This window comes from Vulpes vulpes, chromosome 1 (genome assembly GCF_048418805.1).
Source record: "Vulpes vulpes isolate BD-2025 chromosome 1, VulVul3, whole genome shotgun sequence".
In the NCBI taxonomy this organism is placed as follows: Eukaryota; Metazoa; Chordata; class Mammalia; order Carnivora; family Canidae; genus Vulpes; species Vulpes vulpes.
In genome coordinates, this window is record NC_132780.1 from 79,121,926 (window position 1) to 79,143,990 (window position 22,065).

The window sequence follows — 22,065 nt, forward strand, 5'->3', positions numbered from 1 at the left end:
TCCTACTAGCCTTTAGAATAAATCCAGTTGATATCAGCAGAAACCCATATTTTGGGTTTATATAGGCATCTCCATTTGGTTGGCCCAAAGACAACTCAGATATAGTAAGGCCCAAACAGAACTCATCATTCTACCTCCCAACCCTGTTACTCACATTTCAGAGTTGATCATTTTATAATTGAAAGAGACTTGTAAGATTCCTTTTTCTCATGTGTGTTTTATAATCAAAGGGTTGAGAATTCTTTGCATTTCACACTTATTTTTAAAGATTTCTAATGATAAGCAAAAAAAAATCTCATTATACAGATGAGTGACTGTTAAAGTCATTGATTATATCTTACAGATTAAATTAGTACTATATTGTTTATTGGAGGTTCTTCTCATAGGAAAGCACATGGCTTGTGAATGACCTATTAATTTCTTTTTTTTTTAAGATTTATTTATTTATTTATTTATTTATTTATTTATTTATTTATGATAGAGAGAGAGAGAGGCAGAGACACAGGAGGAGGGAGAAGCAGGCTCCATGCTGGGAGCCTGATGTGGGACTTGATCCCGGGACTCCAGGATCACACCCTGGGCCAAAGGCAGGCGCTAAACCCCTGAGCCACCCAGGGATCCCCGACCTATTTCTTTAAGAATGCAGAAGAAGAAGCACAGAGAAGTATCAAGGCAACTTGTTTTGGTTCAACTTCTGATATAGAAATAAGAGTCTTTTATTCCATAATAATCACAGAACCTCTTCAATAAATGTGAATTTGAACTACTGTAAGCTAAGAACATCTGCTTTAAGAAAACATTTGTTGAAATATAATTTAACATGGTATGAACAAACATAGATATTAATTAAAGCTATTTGTTTTTTTGTATCTTTCAATATATTTATAGGTCTGATGCAGAGAGTACAGCTGTCCACCTAGAAGCTTTGAAAAAGTTAGCCCTAGCACTGCAGGATAGAAAGCAGGCTATTGAAGATCTGAAAGATCAAAAACAAAAAATGATAGAACATCTGAATTTAGATGACAAAGAACTAGTCAAAGAGCAGACAAGTCACCTTGAACAACGTTGGTTTCAGCTTGAAGACCTTGTTAAAAGGAAAATCCAAGTGTCTGTCACCAACCTGGAGGAGTTAAATGTGGTGCGGTCCAGGTTTCAGGAGCTAATGGAGTGGGCAGAGGAGCAACAGCCCAACATTTCTGAGGCCCTGAAGCAGAGTCCCCCACCAGATGTGGCTCAGAACCTCCTCATGGATCACCTTGCCATTTGCAGTGAACTGGAGGCCAAACAGATGCTCCTGAAATCACTTATTAAGGATGCTGACAGGGTGATGGCTGATCTTGGCCTAAATGAGCGGCAGATAATCCAGAAGGCACTCTCTGATGCACAGAGTCATGTGAATTGTCTCAGCGACTTAGTGGGCCAGAGACGAAAGTACTTAAACAAGGCCCTATCCGAGAAAACCCAATTCCTTATGGCAGTGTTCCAGGCGACCAGCCAAATTCAGCAACATGAGCGAAAGATAATGTTCCGTGAGCACATCTGTCTGTTACCAGATGATGTGAGCAAACAAGTTAAGACATGTAAGAGCGCGCAAGCCAGCCTCAAGACCTACCAAAATGAAGTCACTGGACTTTGGGCTCAGGGTCGTGAATTAATGAAAGGAGCCACAGAGCAGGAAAAGAGTGAAGTACTGGGTAAACTTCAAGAGTTGCAGAGTGTCTATGACACTGTCTTACAAAAGTGTAGCCATCGGCTACAAGAACTAGAAAAAAATTTAGTTTCTAGGAAGCATTTTAAGGAAGATTTTGATAAGGCTTGTCATTGGCTAAAACAAGCAGATATTGTTACATTTCCTGAAATCAATCTAATGAATGAGAGTGCTGAGCTTCATACACAACTGGCCAAATACCAACACATTCTTGAACAATCTCCAGAATATGAAAATCTCCTGCTTACACTACAGAGAACTGGGCAGGCCATATTGCCATCACTGAATGAAGTTGATCATTCCTACCTCAATGAAAAGCTAAATGCTCTGCCCCTGCAGTTTAATGTAGTTGTTGCTTTGGCTAAAGACAAGTTCTATAAAGTCCAAGAAGCAATTCTTGCTCGGAAAGAGTATGCTTCCTTGATCGAGTTGACAGCTCAGTCTCTGAGTGAACTTGAAGACCAATTCTTAAAGATGAACAAAGTCCCCACTGACCTGATAGTTGAAGAGGCTCTGTCTCTTCAGGATGGTTGCAGAGCCCTTTTGAGAGAGGTGTCAGGCCTCGGGGAGGCAGTGGATGAACTGAACCAGAAGAAAGAAAGTTTTAGAAGCACAGGTCAGCCTTGGCAGCCAGACAAAATGCTGCACCTTGTCACCTTGTACCACAGGCTGAAGCGACAAGCGGAACAAAGAGTGAATTTATTGGAAGATACCACCAGTGCGTATCAAGAGCATGAAAAGATGTGCCACCAGCTAGAAAAACAACTAGAGGCTGTTAAAACAGAGCAGTCCAAAGTAAATGAGGAGACACTTCCTGCAGAGGAGAAGCTCAAAATGTATCACTCACTAGCAGGAAGTCTTCAGGATTCAGAAATCATACTAAAACGAGTAACTGTGCATCTTGAAGATCTGGTTCCACATCTTGATCCCTTGGCTTATGAGAAAGCAAAGCAACAGATCCAGTCCTGGCAAGAGGAGTTAAAACTGTTGACTTCTGCCATTGGCGCGACGGTGACAGAGTGTGAGAGCCGCATGGTACAGAGTATAGACTTCCAGACAGAGCTGAGCCGCTCCCTGGACTGGCTGAGGAGTGTGAAGGCAGAGCTGAGTGGGCCAGTCTGCCTGGAACTGAGCCTACAGGACATCCAGGAGGAGATCAGAAAGATCCAGATTCATCAAGAAGAGGTACAGTCCAGCCTGAGAATAATGAATGCCCTGAGTAACAAGGAGAAGGAGAAATTCACTAAAGCCAAAGAGCTAATTTCTGCCGATTTACAGCACACTCTTGCTGAGCTCTCAGAGCTGGATGGAGACATTCAGGAAGCTTTACGCACCAGACAGGTTAGTATACTAGGGCTTCTCTTTTCTTTTTTCTACTCTGCTTATTTGTAAACAGTTGTGAGAAATTTCTTAGTTTTTGTTATTGGTTAGAGATGCTTCGTTCAATTTTTTTTAGATAGGAAGGGGGAGGGGCTGAGGGAGAGAATGAATCTCAAGCAGGCTCCGTGTGCAGTGCAGAGCCTGATGCAGGGTTCCATCTCACAACTCTGAGATCATTACCTAAGAGAAAGTAGAGTCGGACACTTAACTAAGTCACCCAGGCATCCCTATATTTCTTTTTTGACACTATGTAGAATCATCTTCAACATCTTTATTGCTCATATGCATGGCATTAATCTCATGTATTCCAGACTTTTACTTTTCCTTAGTTATAACACAGTTCTCTGTGTTACCTCAGTTCTCTCTCACCTTTAGGAGAGATAATGCATGAAAGCACTAATATAATCAATACCACACATGAGTACATTAATACTAAAATTAATTAATTAGCAATGAATAATTAGTGATGCCCTTCTTAAACAATGTGAGGCCTGACATTTCTAAGATTAGTGCTAGATGAAGAGCCTCCAAAGGAGGTGTTGTGGACATGATGCAATCCTGACCTGATTCCAAGCCATGTTTATTGTGGGGTTCCTCATCAGTTTCCCCTTCTCTTCATCCTTTCCTCATCTTCTCTTGCTCCCCTGCAGCAGGAAGCAAGACTACAAGATTCGTTCATGACTTTACTTGGGGAATAACAAAGAATTGAGAACATGCACAGAGCTTCCTAGTTCTGTGGAATTTCAACCAGCCATTTAGATAAAAGACAGTTTTCCTTAGGATAACATAGTAGCTAAAGCTTTGGAGTAAGGCACACCTGGGTTTTATTATCAGTTATTTGATCTTGGGCAAATGACTTACATTTCTCAATCTCAGCTTCTGTTCTGTGGAAGAAGGATAATAATATTTCCCTCTTAGATTTATACTCTCAGTGTAGGGCCTGATGGAGACAGAAGTAGACCCCGAAGAATCTTAGCTGATAGCTAAGATTTAACTTTATTTTCCATATAGATTGGTTAACACTACATAGTAAATCTTTTTTTAATCTTAGTATTTGGGTAAAATCTTGGGAAACTTCATTAGCTAAAGTTCTGACTTCTTAAACAATAGTCTATTTAGTATACTTTTACCTTTTTGTGTTGAATCAAGGTCACTGTTAAATTCTTTTTATAATTTCCCTATAGCTATAGAGTGTTTAATCTAGGGTGAAGAATCAGGACAGAAGTTACCTGGAGTTTTCATTTCTGAGAAACATCTGTCCTGTAAGGTTGCTTCTGTTGATTTATTGATTTTTTGAACCAAAATCTTGAATCTGTTAAGGTGTCCCTACTTCTGCCATCTTGTGATTGATAATCTTATTGGTTGTCTCAGTCCCAGTAACTAAAGGTCATGGTTCCAGGGGTATTTTAATCTCCACACTGATTCTTTGCTTGACCATCTACATCCTTTCCACATTAAGTGCTAATCTTGCATGTACTTTCTGTGTCTGCTAGCATAGTAATGGCTTGTCTTGTCCAGTCACTGCTGGCTGGTTATGATCTTTCCTTCTGCATTTCAATGGATTTCACTTTATGGGGTCAGCTTTCCATTCTTAAACTTGTTTTGTTTTAGTCTCTATTCAAGACTTATGGGATACTAGTTCATTTTCAGAAATTGCTATTTAGTATGGTGAATGACAGTTTGGAAGTTTGGTGTTATACTTCCTTTCTCCCAACCTCCTCTTTATTGAGGGTTAACTGACAAATAAAATTCTAAGATATTTAAAGTGTACAATGTAATGGTTTGATATATGTAAACACTATGAAAGGATTTCCCCCATTGAGTGAATTAGTATATCTTTTATCTCACATTTTTTGTTGAGAACATTTAATTTCTAATGTTTTAGCAAATTTCAATTATACAATGTAGTATTATCAACTATAGTCACCATGTTATACATCTTCATACCTTATTCAACTTAAAACTAATAATTTCTACCATTTTACCAACCTCCTCTATTTTTTCCATCCCTTAGGCCCCCTAGCAAACACTAGTCTGCTTAGTTTCTATGATTTCAACTCCTTTTTTTCATTAGATTCCATATATAAGTGAGACCATGTGGTATTTGTCTCTCTCTGTCTGGCTTATTTTTCTTAGAATCATATCCTCTAGGTTCATCCACGTTTTCTCGAATGACAGGACTTCCTTTTTTTTAAGGCTGAATAATATTCATATATACCATATTTTATTTTTTTAATTGAAGTATGGTTGATACACATTGCATTAGTTTCAGGTATACAACAGTGATTTGACAAGACTATATGTCATGCTATGCTCACCATAAGTGAAGCTACCATTTGTCAACATACAACACTATTACAATACCATTGCTATGTACCCTACACTGTACCTTTCATCTACATGACTTATTCATTCCATAACTCAAAGCTTGTACCTCCCATTCCCTTTTACTCATTTTCCCCATTCCCTCACCCACTCCTCTGGCAGTCATCAGTTCTCTGTATTTATGGGTCTGTTTCTGCTTTTTGTTTGGCTATTTCTTTTGTTTTTATATTCCACATATAAGTGAAATCATTTGGTATTTGTCTTTGTCTGACTTATTTCACCCAGCATAATAACCTCTAGCTCCATCTATGTTGTCACAAATGGCAAGATCTCCTTTGTTTTTATGGCTGAGTAGTATTCCATTGTGTACATATACTACAGTTTCCTTATCCATTCATCTATCAATGGACACTTGGGCACTTCCGTATCTTGGCTATTGTAAATAATGCTTCTGTAACATAGGGGTGCATATATCTTTTGAATCAGTGTTTTCATTTGCTTGGGTAAAAATCCAGTAGTGGAATTACTGGATCATATGATATTTCTGTTTTTAACTTTATGAGGAACTTCCATACTATTTTCTGTAGTGGCTGTACCAGTTTACATTCTCACCTGATTCTGAGTGGGGAAAAGGGCATGAGTGTTCCTTTTTCTCTATATTCTTGCCAACACTTGTTATTTCTGGTCTTTTTGGTGCATTTTCATTCTGACAGGCACAAGATGATATCTCATTGTGGTTTTCATTTCTGTTTCCCTGATGATGAGGGATGTTGAGCATCTTTTCATGTGTCTATTTACTATCTGTATGTCTTTGGGAAAATGTCTCTTTAGATACTTTGCCCATTTTATTTGTGGGTTTTTGGGTATTGAGTTAAGGTTTTTTTTAATATGTATTTTGGATATTAACCCCTAATTGGATATATTGTTTGTGAATATCTTCCATTCAGTAGATTACCTTTTTTTGTTGTTGTTGACGGTTTCCTTTGTTCTGCAAAAGCTTTTAATTTTAATTTTTTTTGTTTCCTTTGCCTGAGGAGACATATCTGGAAAAATGTTGCTGAGGCCAATGTCAAAGAAATTAATGCCTATGTTTTTTTCTAGGACTTTAATAATTTTAGGTCTCACATTTAGGTCTCTAATCCATTCTGAATTTATTTTTGTATACTACATTTTCTTTAACCATTCATCTATGGATGAATACGTATGTTGTTTCTATACCCTGACTATTGAAAAATGCTGTTATAAACATAGGAGTACAGATATATTTTCAAGATAATGATTTCATTTTCTTTGGATAAATACCTAGAAGTAGGATTGTTAGATTATATGGTGTTTTTATTTTTAATTTCTTTAGAAACTGCCATACTGCTTTACACAGTGGCTGTACCAGTTTACATTCCCACTGGTGTTATACTTCCAACCTACTAAGGCATTATTTCACTTTGGTAAATATTCAGCCTGTCATATATTGCAAAGCATTACATATTTATTTTTAAAAGAGAGAGAACAGGGCCGGGAAGCCGGGGAGGGCGGGGCGGGGGCGGGGGCAAAAAAAAAAAAAAAAGAAAAAAGAAAAAAAAAAAAGAGAGAGAACAAAGTTTCAGAAGTAATCAAGATACCACCAATAATTTCTATTCTATTTTATTTCCTTTTGTATTTATTTTAACTGTAATAATAAAACCATAACAAGGATAGCAGAAGGAAAAGTAAAAGATAATAGTGAAGTGCACCTTAAAAAATTCCACCAACTTATCAATTCACTTTTACATATATATCCACATAACTGAGAACTAGAAAAGAAATGGAAAAAAATTAAACTATTTACAGAAAATACATTGCAAATGAGAGTTGATTATGTTTGCAATTACTGTTTTTCAGGCTGCCTTAACTCAAATATACGGTCAATGTCAAAGGTACTATCAAGTATTTCAAGCAGCTAACGACTGGCTTGAGGATGCTCATGAGATGTTACAACTGGCAGGCAATGGCATAGATGTGGAGAGTGCAGAAGAAAATCTCAAAAGCCACATGGAATTTTTTAGTACAGAAGATCAATTCCACAGAAACCTGGAAGAGCTCCAAGGTCTGGTAGCCAGCTTGGACCCACTCATCAAGCCAACTGGAAAAGAGGACCTGGCACAGAAAATGGCTTCCCTGGAAGATAAAAGCCAAAGGATAATCCAGGACTCACATGCCCAATTAGATCTCTTACAGAGGTATTAGATTTGTTTTGGTTTTTATATTCCAATGAAATGAATTTTCACACAGAAAACAGGAATATACCAATGATGTACATGTAAATTCATTCTTCTCTCTTAAGTATCGTTAGACATATTAACATCAGAGCTCTGCACAGAAATGTGTGATTTTATGCTGTTTTTTGGCTTTTTTTTTTTTTACTTATTCAAGGTGTGCAGCTCAATGGCAGGATTATCAGAAAGCAAGGGAAGAGGTTATTGAATTGATGAATGATGCAGAAAAGAAATTGTCTGAGTTTTCGTTATCAAAGACTTCTTCCAGTCATGAAGCAGAAGAAAAATTGTCAGAACACAAGGTTAGTTTTTTGTTGTTGTTTTAAATATCCTTTCATTGTAATTGTAATGGGTCTTTGGCATCTGAGAGTTCTAGAAACAGGTCAATAAATCTTCATTCCCACCTGGATGCATCTAAATATGAAAAGGATACACTAAGTCATATTTTATAACAGTTTGAATTTAATTAAATGCTACCACCTTTCTGGATTCCTGATGAAATGCACAGCTAGTTTTATAAAAAGACCTTCAGAGAAATTTTCTTCTGATATGATAAGATACTTAATAAATTTCAGTATAAATTAATTAAATAAATAAATTAAATGCTACCACCTTTCTGGATTCCTGATGAAATGCACAGCTAGTTTTATAAAAAGACCTTCAGAGAAATTTTCTTCTGATAAGATATGATACTTAATAAATTTCAATAAATACTTTTCAGTAAATAATTTCAATAAATTGAAAATTTCAGTAAATAATTTCAATAAATTCAAATTATATTCAGATATTAATAACTGAGTCTCACTCATATATCACAGAAATATAAGGTGGAATGTAACATACTTAAATATCAAATGCAAAAAAAAAATATCAAATGCAGTTTACTTACATTTTAACTGCTTTTTGAAATTGGGAGAATGTTATCTCAAGTTGCAAATAAACTTTTTAATAAATTTTAATAAAGATATATTTATCTTACCTCTTTAAAAAATTCAAGCCTAAGTGAATAAAAAATTAAGTGTAAAAGTAAGAGTTACTAAGGGAAATAAATATATGTAGGAACATTTCCTTTTGCAGGTAATTTGGGCTTTACTGAAATCCATAAAACTTTTAAAAAATCAATCTCTCCTCATAACCTTTTTTATCCTCTCGCTACCTCAGTCTTTAGTGTCAGTAGTTAACTCTTTCCATGAGAAAGTTGTGGCCCTTGAGGATAAAACTTTACAATTGGAAAAAACTGGAAATGACGCAAGCAAAGCAGCCATAAGCAGGTCCATGACTACTGTCTGGCAGCGCTGGACACGTCTCCGTGCTGTGGCTCAGGACCAGGAGAAGATACTAGAAGATGCAGTAGATGAGTGGAAGAGCTTTAACAATAAGGTAATTTCCATGATTAATGGGCCCAAATAATTGTTTCCTTGCTGATGACAATGTATTTTCAAAAGCAGTATTATTTTGTTCCTTTTTTGAAATTGACTTTATGAAAACCAAAAAGCCTTTCTTTTTTAAGTCTCTATTTCAGTGACGTGAAAACCAAAATATGAAATACAATGTGCAATTTAATGTGAAATTTAACCCCAAGCCACGATCTGATTTTTGTTTAAGATTGATTTTTTTTAAAGATTTATTTATTTAAGTTTAGATAAAGAAAAAGAGAGAGTGAGGACAATGGGAGGGGCAGAGAGAATGCCAAGCAGACTCACTGCTAAGCATGGAGCCTGACTGGGTGTTCAATCGCATAACTCTGAGCCATCAAGAGTCAGATGCTCAACCAGCTGAGACACCCAGGTTCCCTAAGGTCTGATTATTTTAATGAGAAAACCAAGCAATTAAATTTTGAAAGAAATACAAGCCCACTTTGCCCCTTTAGCTAGGCTCTTAATATAATTTTCTTACCCCTGCCTCTCTAAAATAAATAAATAAATCTTAAGAAGAATGGAGTGCCTGGGTGGCTCAGTCAGTTAAGCATCTGACTCTTGGTTTTAACTTGGATCATAATTTCATTGGTCCTCAGACTGAGCCCCAAATGGGGCTCCATACTAAGTAGGGAGTCTGCTTGAAATTCTCTCCCTCTGCTCCTCCTCCTACTTAGGCACACTGTCTCTCTCTTCCCCTCCCTCTCTCAAATAAACAAATTTTTAAAAAGAAATGTCTTACCTGGCCCTGAAAAAGTATAAAATATTTTCTTTGCTATGAAAATGAGCAAGAATTTAAAATCCCATATTTAATTCTTTTTATCTTTTAAGTAGGCTTCAATGTTTTAAACCATATCCTCCCTAATGACTGAAAGGCACGCATTCATGTCAACATAAATATTGGAAAGAGTTTTTCTTTTATCTGTTCAGTATTTAAAAACAAAACAAAACAAACAAAAAAAAAAAACCCTTTATGTTATGTGGTGTCTGGTTGCCCTATTATTTTGAGATTAAATCCTAAAACCCAGAAATCTTTCCTTTCACATTAAGGAGATTGTTCATGTTTAGTCCCTGATATTTAGACTTTATGCCATGATCTTAATGTGTTTCAATGCCTTAGTATCAAATGTGACATTTATTGGAATTGCTCGGCCTTTTCATTTTGTTTTTGAGCTTCATAGTATATACATTTGTTATCAGGTTAAAAAAGCCACTGAAATAATTGATCAGCTACAAGATAAATTACCGGGAAGTTCAGCAGAGAAAGCCTCAAAAGCAGAACTCTTAACTCTTCTTGACTTTCATGACACACTCATTCTGGAGCTGGAACAGCAGCAATTGGCCTTAGGCCTGCTGCGGCAGCAAGCTCTAAGTATGCTCCAGGATGGAGCCACAAAGTCCCCTGGAGAAGAGCCATCCATTGTCCAGGAAATCACGGCAATGCAAGATCGGTGCCTGAAGTAAGTATACACTTGCTTTAGTTCTCTGTTACTAAACTTGGCCATAACCCAAAAGGATATGCATGGTATTAGAGTCTGGGAATGTTCCATCATGCTGCCTTAAAAATGGGGGGAACTGTTCTCTTCATCCCTGCCTTTCATTTTTCTTAACTCTTGAAATATTTATCTGATAAATACATGCTAGTAGTAATTAGAAATATAGTAATGAACCATACAGATTCAGTCTCTACCTTCATGAGGTTTTCACTCAAGCAGCAGAGACCGACAACTACAGAATCATTTAGGTAGAGCATGGAAAGAGTGGTAAGGGCATAGAAAGCAGAAGCAACTAGGAAGGCTTCCCTTCAGGAGAGGTACTTACGCTGAAGACTGGGCAGGCTTAAGCTAGGCAGTGAAGTGGGAGGAAAGGTTAGCAAACAGGAATAGAATGTAAGGAAGCTTGGATGTGAGCATGTCACTTTCAAGGAGCTGTTGGGCAATGGGGCAATTCATGAGAAATGAAGCTTGAAAGGTAAACAGGTGAGAGCTATTGAGAACATTTTGTTAAAGCTTGATAACTTTTTGCTAAATTGGAGGACAGGGAGATAAGAGTAATGTCAAAGTCCAGATAAATAAAAACTATTTACTGATAGTGAATTTAGCAGAAGGAGAAAGTTAATCTTAAGGAAGCATAGCCAGCCCAATTCACTTACTGAGCCAGAGAAAAAATGTCAATAGATAATTTTATGCTGTATTAACTAATACTCATCCATAGCCTATATTCACCTCTTCTACTTATAAATGAATTCAGGATAATCTGATTTCATTTATTTGAACTTTTTATCAGACTTATGTCAATTCAAATAAAAACTTACAATTTGGATGTTGAACATTATTAATTGCCAAATTTCCAAAGCTCGATACTTTGTTTAGAGACTAGCCTCTAATAGTCACAAATACTCCAATTATACATTACTTTTAAATGCTGATGATTCTGCACCATGTGAGTAGATTTCCAAAGAGAAAATAAATAAACAATCACTAGTTACTTAAGATAGGAAAATTCATTGCAATTTAGGGGTTTGGAAGTGTGTCAGCTTTGTTTTCCAGGGATAAATCATTGACTTCATATGACATATATTCTTCTGTTGTCCTTGACTTAAGTTTTACTGAATATCATCTCACAATTCTGGGAAGCGTCTTTACTTGCAAAAAAAGATATGAGGCTTCGCTTTTTTTACATCTATTTTTAATAATATGATGTCATGAATTAGGGACTTCCTTTCATTTCAAATCCACTTCTGGTTTATCGTTTTAATGTTTCTGAAGCATGCAGGAAAAAGTGAAGAGTAATGGAAAGGTGGTAAAACAAGAGCTAAAGGAACGAGAAGTTGTGGAGACTCAGATCAATTCTGTGAAATCTTGGGTTCAGGAAACAAAGGAATATTTGGGGAATCCAACAATAGAAATAGATGCTCAACTTGAAGAACTTCAGGTACAAAACTCTTCTTATTCCCTATACTCATCATTTTAAAATGTTGTTGTGATTTTAATGATATATGCTTGCTTATATTCAATGAGTATTGAATTAAAATTCTTCAGAAATGTACTATATAAAAGGCTTTTAGTATTATTTCAAGGGCCTTTCTTTCGTTCTGTATAGAGGGGACACGCTTCTCCCCAGAAAGGCTTGAGTTTTTAAAATCATGTTTTTCTAAGTCCACACTTCATATATTGATGAATAATACATGCATGGTCTGATGTCTTTTTTTTTTTTTTTTTTTTTTTTTTTTTTTTTAGATTCTCCTAACAGAAGCCACAAATCGCCGACAGAACATTGAGAAAATGACTGAAGAGCAGAAAAATAAATACCTGGGTCTTTATTCCATATTACCTTCTGAAGTATCCCTTCAGTTAGCTGAAGTGGCACTGGACCTAGGAACTATCCATGACCAGGTAAATCTATGATCACAAAGTATGCCTTTCCATTCTTTCAGAGGCTCAGTGTTCTTGTAGGAGAGTTCTTGATTTTCATAATTATATCTCCATGGAAACAGTTAAAAACACATCGGTATAAAATGACAATATTAAATTAGAGGTCTTATTTGTTGGCAATATATCAGATGATCACAGATATGAACAATATAAAAATATAATATAATTAATATAATATATAATATAATTAATATAATTACAAATAACTTACCACTTCACCTTTTTCTTTAAAAATGACTTAAATTTTTCTAAAAGCTGTATTTCATGTATTCAACAAATTTTTCTAGTACCCAGGACCTGCCAGGTACTCCTCTAGCTGTTATTTCAGTTCAGTAAAATATAAGGTAAGTAGGTAAGATACTTGAAAAAAGGGAAAATCAGAGTGAAAAAAATAAGGTAAAGCTAAGGTAGAAGTTATTACCCAAAATGCATGTTTGTGAGTCATATAATTTTGCTAGAGGAAGGCTCATCAAATAACTCTAGCTTTCAAATGACCAATGAAAGATGTGCCATGTAATCTAATCCATGACTATAAATTTTACAAGTCTTTTTTTTTTTTTAACAAAGAGATACATAATCATTCATAGTACTAAGATCAGAGGGAGATTTCTATGTTAGGTCCTAAAGAGAGGACATGCTTTCACGTAGTGAAAATAACCTTGATAGCATCTGTTTGGAAACATAATAGCTTTTTAGGACCTCCTTGGTGACATAATGCTAAAGCACAGTTAAGTTGAAAGCGGTCTATAGAGGACAAAAAGAAGATATATCCCTAATTCTAAAGTGCTACATAAAATGGAAAGTAGTATCACATCATAACAATTAAAAAATTCATACAAGTACATTGCATTTTTTGGACACTCCAATGTATATTGTAAAGTGTTTTTAAAAATTTCATCAAAATCCAGTGCTACATCATGATATTGACCTAAACTAAAATGTTATTTTCTATTTTAAGTATTTAATTGGCCTATTTGGTTTTTCTTCTTAGACATTGGAAGGTTTACTGGGAAGGATGACTTAGAAAGCTCAGATCTTAAAAAAAAAAATTTAAATTTAATTTTTCTTTTTCTCTGGGTAAATTTTTCTATATTAGAGTTATTTTCATGCATCCCATTTACATTGGCACTCAAAATTAATGAAAGCCAAAGAAGTATTCTTTTTTTAAAAAAGATTTATTTATTTATTTGAGAGAGAGAGAGATAGAGTGGGTGAGCAAGTGTGAGTTGGGAGGAGGAACAGAGGTAGAGAGAGAGAGAGAGAATCTCAGGTGGAGTCTCTGCTGAGTGCAGAGCCATGCAGGCCTCCATCTTACAATCCTGAGATCATGACCTGAGCTGAAACCAAGAGTCAGGCACTCAACTGACTGAGCCATCTATCTAGTCACCTCAAAAAAGTGTTCTTTCAATGATGTGTTTCCTCTGTACTAAAGTGATTTTTTTAAGGCCTTTCACTTATATAAAGAAAATATTTCTTTACCGTTTTCTCTTAAGCATTTTATTAGAAGTAAAAATATCACTGTTATCAAATCAAACCAAAGCCATTAGAAACTTATAAATGTTAACTGTACTTTTTTTTTTAACCTTTCTTTTTATTAGATGTGCTTAACCTTTTTTTGATATACTATAGGGATGTACGTGGAAAGTTGGAAAAGGAGTTAACAGATCACCAACAGCTATATATAAAAAGGTGCTTGGAAACAAATCCAGGTGCTTCCAATTATCTGGAAATGTTTTCCCTTTTTTGGAAGAACAGGCTTAAAGGAATTTGTGTTCTGATAGGATTCAAACTCAGCTATATGTATAGGATAGGATTCAAACAGCTATATGTATATTGCTATCTATAATGAATATTCTATAAACATTTGATGCATAGATCACTGTACATGCATTGCTTGTTTCTTTGCTGAAACAGCAGCAGAAAGGGACAGTACATGCATAAAGGTGGTGGGAAGCAAAGCTGTGTGGAAAGCCATGAGAGCTCATAACAGCATGTGGCTTGTCTGACAAAGTGCATCGATGCCAAAATGGCATTAACCATGCCAGTGTCTCTCTTGTCAACATCTTATGATTGAGGTTTTCAGCAGCAATTATGCAATTTTAATCATAGTTGGTTTTGCTGTTCTCATTGATTATTTAGATCCAGGACAAAGTAAGAGAAGTTGAACAGAGCAAGGCCATGAGCCAGGAGTTCAGCCGGCAAATTCAGAAGATAGCCAAAGATCTCACAACTATTCTAAGTAAGCTGAGAGCAAAGACAGATAATTTAGCACAAGCTAAATCTGACCAAAAGGTAAGGAAGGAGAAGTGGAAACATAAGAGATGCTACTGAATGAATTAACTATTTTTGAAGTTATTTTATTTTGGGGATATAGAGGGGGAAAAAAGCTTTCTTGATTAGCAAGCTTCATTAAATCCAGAAAGTAAAGGCAGACAGTAAGACATTGTATAAACATAATAGCATAGATCCCTTACAACATATATCTCATGATTACAGTGGAGCTGTATTAATAGATGTCCCTGCATACATGTGTAATAGGGAAAAGTGTCACAGGACCAAATAATGATTTGGGAATATAAATATAAAAATTCCAAATGGAAGGATTATTTTGGTGGTTAAATCTGTGTTCTCGCTCTGCTGATGAGTTAAGTGATTAATCCTTTTTGGGTGGGGCAGAAGGAAAACAACCATCTCACTCAGCCTCATAGGAAATAAACACCAAGGTTATAAAACATCCTGCCTGCTCTGCCTATCTAACCGAAGAAACAGAAATGACCTGATCAGAGTATAATCATTCTTTATAATATTTAACACATACAAAAATCATTTAAAATACCACCCATGACCTTGGGAAATCCAGGGGAATTTATTTCTTGTAGTCTAATGTTCTTTTGTTTTGATTACCACCTAGGTGCTAGGAGAGGAATTAGACGGCTGTAATTTAAAATTAATGGAACTAGATGCAGCAGTACAGAAATTCTCAGAGCAGAATGGACAACTGGGTAAACCACTGGCCAAGAAGATAGGAAAACTGAGTGAACTTCACCAACAGACCATTAGGCAGGCTGAGAATCGGCTCTCCAAGCTCAGTCAGGTATGTCTAGGACAGGAATCAAAATCCTTTAAGGCAGATATTCATTGTTTGCTTTTTTTTAAAAAAATAAATAAAAAGATAATATTAACAATGATAAGAGTAGCTTATTTCATACCACACTTGTGTTCCTAAAATTTACATGTAAACTTCCCTTTATTTTATATCAAACTATATTATAAGTTCATTTACAAAGGTGGTCATATAAATGGACTATTGGAATGAATATTTTGTCAACTGGAGAAGTATTTTGTGAAATTAATACTCATCCCTTAACATGTTTTACAAATTCAGTTTGGGATGAATTCAAATACCTTTAAGTATTTTATATATATATATATTTTTTATATATATATATTTTATATATATATAATTTTAAGTATTTATATTATTTTATATATAATTATATATATAACTTATATATAATTATATATATAATAAAAATACAAAGATATAAGACAGAAGGTATATATATAATATAAAGATATATGATATGCTTGCATTTACTTAATAGGTTTGGGTCACACATCTGTCATAATTGTTGACTGTAGACTCACCTTTATAAATTCATTATGTATTTTTTCCGTAATCACAGACAAACCAAATTAGGATTTGGCAATAATAAATAATAGTACCAAATAAATAAATAAATAAATAATAGTACCAAAATTTGGCAGCTATAATCCCCACTACCACCTCCTGAATCAGTGAGAGTGGAGTATGGAAGGAGGGATAGAGAGGTACTAGACTGATGACTCAGGGATGAGAAGATAGAATATTTTTAAAAGACAAATTATTCAAGCATATTAAGGATTTGGACTTTATCCTAAAGTCACTGGGAAGTCCTTGACAGGTTTTCAACAAGGGAATGATTGTTCATGATACCTTTAGATAACACAGATATTATAAAAATCAACCCCTAGGATTATTGTATAGAAAGAGAAATAGAAGACTGTTTTCTAGTTCATGAAGCAGAGTTTACAATTGCTATCTGAATGTTAATGATTTTTTCAGGCAGCATCACATTTAGAAGAATACAATGAAATGCTTGAATTCATTTTGAAGTGGATTGAGAAAGCTAAAGTGTTGGTACATGGAAAGATTACATGGAATTCTGCAAACCAACTTCGAGAACAATATGTTTTACATCAGGTAATTTTGGGAAAAATAGTTTTCAAAGAGTAACTAAGGCAGCAATTTGATTTAACTAGCTAGACTGGCAGAAAATTTAAAGGGCCATGATGTAGAATTATTGTAGTTTCCAGATAAAAAGAAAGCTAACGTAACCCTAATGACTTGTCCAGTGGTTTAAAAGGAAGAGGTTACCCATAAGATTTCATAAAACTATATAAATAAATATCCTCTATCTCCCCTAGATTTTTTTCTCTCCAAGACCCAAATAGCCCTGTATAGGTTTTTCTTTTTTTGCAGCTTCTTTGAAACAATCAGATGCTTGGATATGGTGGGAAATTCTTCCCCATCAAGAGATATGACATGTGGAAAGATTATAGACTTCAGACTCAGACTGATGGGAAAACCAATCTCTGCTATTTAGGGCTGTGCAATTTGGAGCAAACTCTTTTGCCTCCCTGAATTGTGTTTTCTCATTAAGATGGAGATGTAAATGATACTTTTATTGCAGAATTATTAGGAGGATCGAATGGTTTAACATATGTGCAAATATCAAGCACACTATCTGCCATGTGGGTGCCTCCTCACTCTCAGCACTTAGCCTGGTCTCAGTTGTCTGGCTCTCCAGAGGAAGTGGGGGTCAGCTAGAAAGTAGCAAAGAGTCCATATCAGAAGGTGGCTGCATTACTTCATTTCCGGAAGTTTTCTTCTGGTTGTATCATCCAGGAAATTATTTCATCCTTTTATTATCTTTAGCTTGAATTAGATACAAGTATGTAATAGCACAGTTCGCTTACAATACAACACAGAATGATTTTTACTTACTTACATGGATATCCTGAAGTATTTTAGATTCTCTCTTTTTTATTCTGATTTATGTATACTCATATCTTTTAAACCATTCCCTTTTCCATTCCTGTGGACAGGTTTCTAGATTAAAGCCTCATTGCCTCCTTGGAATGCTTTAACAGATGCTAATCAGTTTTCATATTCTCTAATCAATCTTGTATACTCTTCTGGAATCTTTCTTAAACCACTCAAGACAAGACTTAATTTACAACTGGTTGTAAATGATGAGAAAAATATTCAACCTCATTACAAATCTAGAAATGAAAATTTAAAAGAGAGTGTGAGAGAGCACTTTATCAAATTAATACCATTTAAAAGTTATTTGAGATTCATATTTAAAGAAGAAAGAGCTTTCAACCCTAAAGTTTAATTGTTAAAATCTTTTTGAAAAACAATTGGCAAAATGCATCATGATCACTAAAATGTTAGTTATTACTCTGCAATCCAAAATGTAGAAAATACTTTATGCAGTATTAATAATTATACTGGAATTTTATTTTTCTATTTTTATTTTTTAAGATTTAGTTAATTTATTTGAGAGAGAGAAAGAAAAAGAGTTTGTGGTGGGGAGCAGAATGGGAGGGAAGAAGAGGGGGAAGGAAGGGGACTCCATGCTGAGTATAGAGCCTGACAAAGGGCTTAATCTCATGACCCTGACATTATGAGCTGAGCTGAAACCAAGAGTCAGCTGCTTAACCAATTGAGCCACCCAGGCACCCCACTATAGTGGAATTTTATTTTTTTTTTAAGATTTTATTTATCTATTTCAGAGAGAGAGAGAGTGAGCACAAGTAGAAGGAAGAGGGAGAGGGAGTAGCAGGGGCTCAGTCCCAGGACCCCAGGATCATGACCTAAGCCAAAGGCAGACGTTTAACCAACTGAGCTACCCAGGCGTCCCTATAGTGGAATTTAAAGAAAACTGTCAAGTCACTTTTCTGAATGACATTTTGGATATCATAAAGTACAATGTAGTCTTTAAAGTAACCATCAAAACTTTTTTTTTCCTTGAAATCAGTCCTGCACTCATTTATTTATTCAACAAATATTTTTAGAATACTTTCTCTCCAAAGCTAGGAATTTTGTTAGGCCTTAGAATACAAAAAAATACTCACTGTTCTTGCCCCAGGGAATTGATAAAAGGAGGCACAAGACAGACAGATCTAGACAATTACAAACAATGTGGTAAGTGTAGGAAATGATGATCAAGATGCTGAGGGAGCCCATAGGAGCATGCTCCACCCACACTGCCTCATTTAAGGAGGCCTTCTTAGGAGAAGGTAATTCTGGGCTGAGTCCTGAATGACAGGCTACCTACTTGTGTTGAAATTCCAGTGGTAAAAGTGAGGGGTGCTCCATTTGGTGCAGTGGAGGGAGCAATACAGTAGGAGGAGGTGTGGAGGAGACCTGGGAAAAGGCACAAGAGGTAAGAATAGAGAAAGAACAAAAGATCAAAAGGCCTGTTGAGAACTTGGGCTTTACCCTACTCTAAAGCCTCTGACAGATATTTTTCAGGCAAGCAACAAATTCAGGCTTGTATTTTAAGAATGATTTAGCAGCCTGTGGAAAACAGACTGATGAAGATAAGACAGCATGGAAGGTGGTTTCAGTGTTAGGCTAGAGAGTGACAGGTCTCTCTTTGGAGGTTGAAAGAAGACAGACGCAAGGGCTACTACTGAGCTAGAATGCTGGACTCTGGAGGCTCTTGGATGTGGATGAAAGAGAGGGAGGAGCCACGGACGGCTCCTAGGTGTTTTGACTTGGGCAGTTGGGTGGATTGATGCCTCAGGAATATGGGAGGACAGACACCACATGTCGAGGGTTCTCTCAGTTGCTCAGGAGAGAACTCATCCTGTAGATATTATTCTGGAGAGTTCTCTCGTCCCTGCCTTAGGTCAGACTGCCTTAGGTGGGGCTGCCCAAGTTTAGCCAAAAACAGTACACAGAGAGAATGCATGTGTTCTAATGTCAGGTGGAAAAGAAAGAAGGAAAATTATACATATATTATGGTCTCAATTACCTAAAAATATACCCAAATATAACAACAGTTATCTCCTACTTAAAGTTATCTCTGACATATTGTGGAGTATTTTATTTTCTTCTTAATATGTTCAATACTTTTGAAGCTTTATTATATATATATATATAGCATTCCTTATGAGGAAAAAACTGTACTTTATTCTAAAAAAATAAAGATCTATTGCCTAAGAATAATGTCCCAGCTCCCATTCCTCCTCTTTACACATCACACATCCCAGTACCTTCCCATTTTGTGCTCCCTCACCTCTGCATCTTTGTTTTGCTGTGCCTTCTCCCAGTCTTCCTCCAAGTATTAGCACATCTCATTTCTGCCATCTTTAACATTTCTCCTCTTTCATTCTACTCATACAATCTGTATTATTGGTCTCACTAGATGATACTATCCTGAATGACAAGGGCTGCGTTTTATTCCTCATGGTATCTCAAGTTAGCTTCTACCCACTTTGTCTCACTAAAGCCAGTGTTCAAAAGTTTTTGTTTGTTTGTAATGTTCTTGTGTTATTTTTGTTTCTTGGATTGATAGGCATCTTAGATCTTAGACATAGGATATGGGAGCTGAAAAGCATCTCTTGAGTTTAAAATGAGAAAAAGTAGCCTTAGCAACCTGATGAAGATACCCAACATGTCAGAGCATCAACACTCCTGGGATACTTATGTCCTGACCCTCCCCAGAGAGCAGCTTAGGGTGGTAGATAGAGCATTAGCCTTAGGGTCCAACACTTAATAACATGTAGCCTTGACAAATGGTTGGCAGTTTCTAAACCTTGATTTCTTTTTCTGTGAAATGGGGATAAGAATAGGCAGGGAGTAGGCACAGGGCTGTGAGGGTTAAACACAGTAAGACATACAGAACCTACACAGTACTTATGAGAACTGTGGATAACAGCTCCCTTCCTTTCAGTCTGACAGTCTTATACCACACCAGATTGATTACCTATATGTCTCTGTCTGCCTGTCAATGTCATAAATTTTGATAATTCACTTTAGACCATGCTAGAAGAATCTGAAGAAATTCACAGCAATCTGGAAGCAATGATTGTGAAATTACAGTACCTTGCTAGTGTGTACTCCACAGAAAAAATGTCTCAGCAAGTGGCAGAACTGGGACGGGAGTCTGAGGAGCTGCGACAGATGATCAAAATTCGTATGCATAATCTCCAAGATGCTGCCAAGGTAAAAAAAAAATAGTAATTCAAATTGGAAAGTCTGTCTTTTTTTTTTTTTTTAACCGTGGTGTTATAGTAGAGAAGTAGTACTCACCTCTGATAACGCCTTCTTGACTGTGATGTTATTCTCCGATGACTTTGAACTTCAAATGCTTATATACTAACATTCATATTGCTTTTACTCTCTAGGATATGAAAAAATTTGAAACCGAGCTAAAAAACTTACAAGTTGCTTTGGAGCAAGCCCAGACAACCTTGACTTCTCCAGAAGTGGGCCGGCTTAGTCTCAAGGAGCAACTTTCTCATCGACAGGTAAGCAAAGATAATCCAGAGGAAATGAGAAAAGAGATGTATTTAAAAAAAAAAGAAGAAGAAGAAAGAAGAAAGAAGAAAGAAGAAAGAAGGAAGAAGGAAGAAGAAGAAGAAGAAGAAGAAGAAGAAGAAGAAGAAGAAGAAGAAAATAGTGAGGAAAAATGATTTTTAAACTCAGTTGTAGTCTTAGTACTCTTTGCATTATTTAAAGAAAAATTCTGGGCAGCCTGGGTGGCTCAGCAGTTTAGCGCTGCCTTCAGCCCAGGACTTGATCCTGGAGACCCGGGATGGAGTCCCACGTCAGGCTCCCTGCATGGAGCCTGCTTCTCTCTCTGCCTGTGTCTCTGCCTCTCTCTCTCTTTCTCTCTTTCTGCCTCTCTCTCTCTCTCATATGAATAAATAAATAAAATCTTAAAAAAATAAATAAAAAGAAAAATTCCTTGGAAAATATTTATGACATGTGACAGAGCTGTAATTTAGTAAATGTCTGTTGCTTAGGAAATAAGCTGTTAAAGTATAACATTTTTAAACATTTTTACAAAACATAAAATGTGAACTCGCACTTTCAGCATTTGTTATCTGAGATGGAGTCACTCAAGCCAAAGGTCCATGCTGTGCAGATTTGCCAGAGTGCACTGAGGATCCCTGAAGATGTGGTCACCAGCTTGCCACTGTGCCATGCTGCTCTGCACCTGCAGGAGGAGGCCAGCCGGTTACAGCACACAGCAATCCAGCAGTGCAACATCATGCAGGCATGTACTGCTTTGCCAGCCAGAGTCTCTTGTAGTCCCCGCGCCAGGCGAGCAACAGCAAATGAGTCATGGGCTTCTTTTCTTAGCACTGTGTGGGCTCAGCCATCAAAACACATCCAGAAAGTTAAATTTGACAGATTGTTGTGGTTATATAAAATAAGGAGATGAAATGCTCTCATTTGGATCACCCACAAAAGCCTGGGGAAAGCTCTA

At 36.2% G+C, this 22,065-nt stretch overlaps 1 protein-coding gene across 9 annotated transcripts in view; it reads left to right on the forward strand.

Annotated features, from left to right (window-relative positions):
• Window positions 1–22,065, forward strand: part of SYNE1 (spectrin repeat containing nuclear envelope protein 1) — a 450,176-nt gene that overhangs the window by 261,133 nt on the left and 166,978 nt on the right. For all 9 annotated transcript variants that reach the window (XM_072767663.1, XM_072767691.1, XM_072767685.1 and 6 more), the window contains 13 exons: window positions 889–3,049; window positions 7,292–7,629; window positions 7,823–7,967; window positions 8,827–9,045; window positions 10,281–10,540; window positions 11,849–12,014; window positions 12,320–12,475; window positions 14,654–14,806; window positions 15,426–15,608; window positions 16,620–16,757; window positions 20,610–20,795; window positions 20,978–21,100; window positions 21,670–21,852. In XM_072767663.1, coding sequence (XP_072623764.1) covers window positions 889–3,049; window positions 7,292–7,629; window positions 7,823–7,967; window positions 8,827–9,045; window positions 10,281–10,540; window positions 11,849–12,014; window positions 12,320–12,475; window positions 14,654–14,806; window positions 15,426–15,608; window positions 16,620–16,757; window positions 20,610–20,795; window positions 20,978–21,100; window positions 21,670–21,852 — 4,411 coding nt within the window. The remainder of the gene's footprint in view (window positions 1–888; window positions 3,050–7,291; window positions 7,630–7,822; window positions 7,968–8,826; window positions 9,046–10,280; window positions 10,541–11,848; window positions 12,015–12,319; window positions 12,476–14,653; window positions 14,807–15,425; window positions 15,609–16,619; window positions 16,758–20,609; window positions 20,796–20,977; window positions 21,101–21,669; window positions 21,853–22,065) is intronic.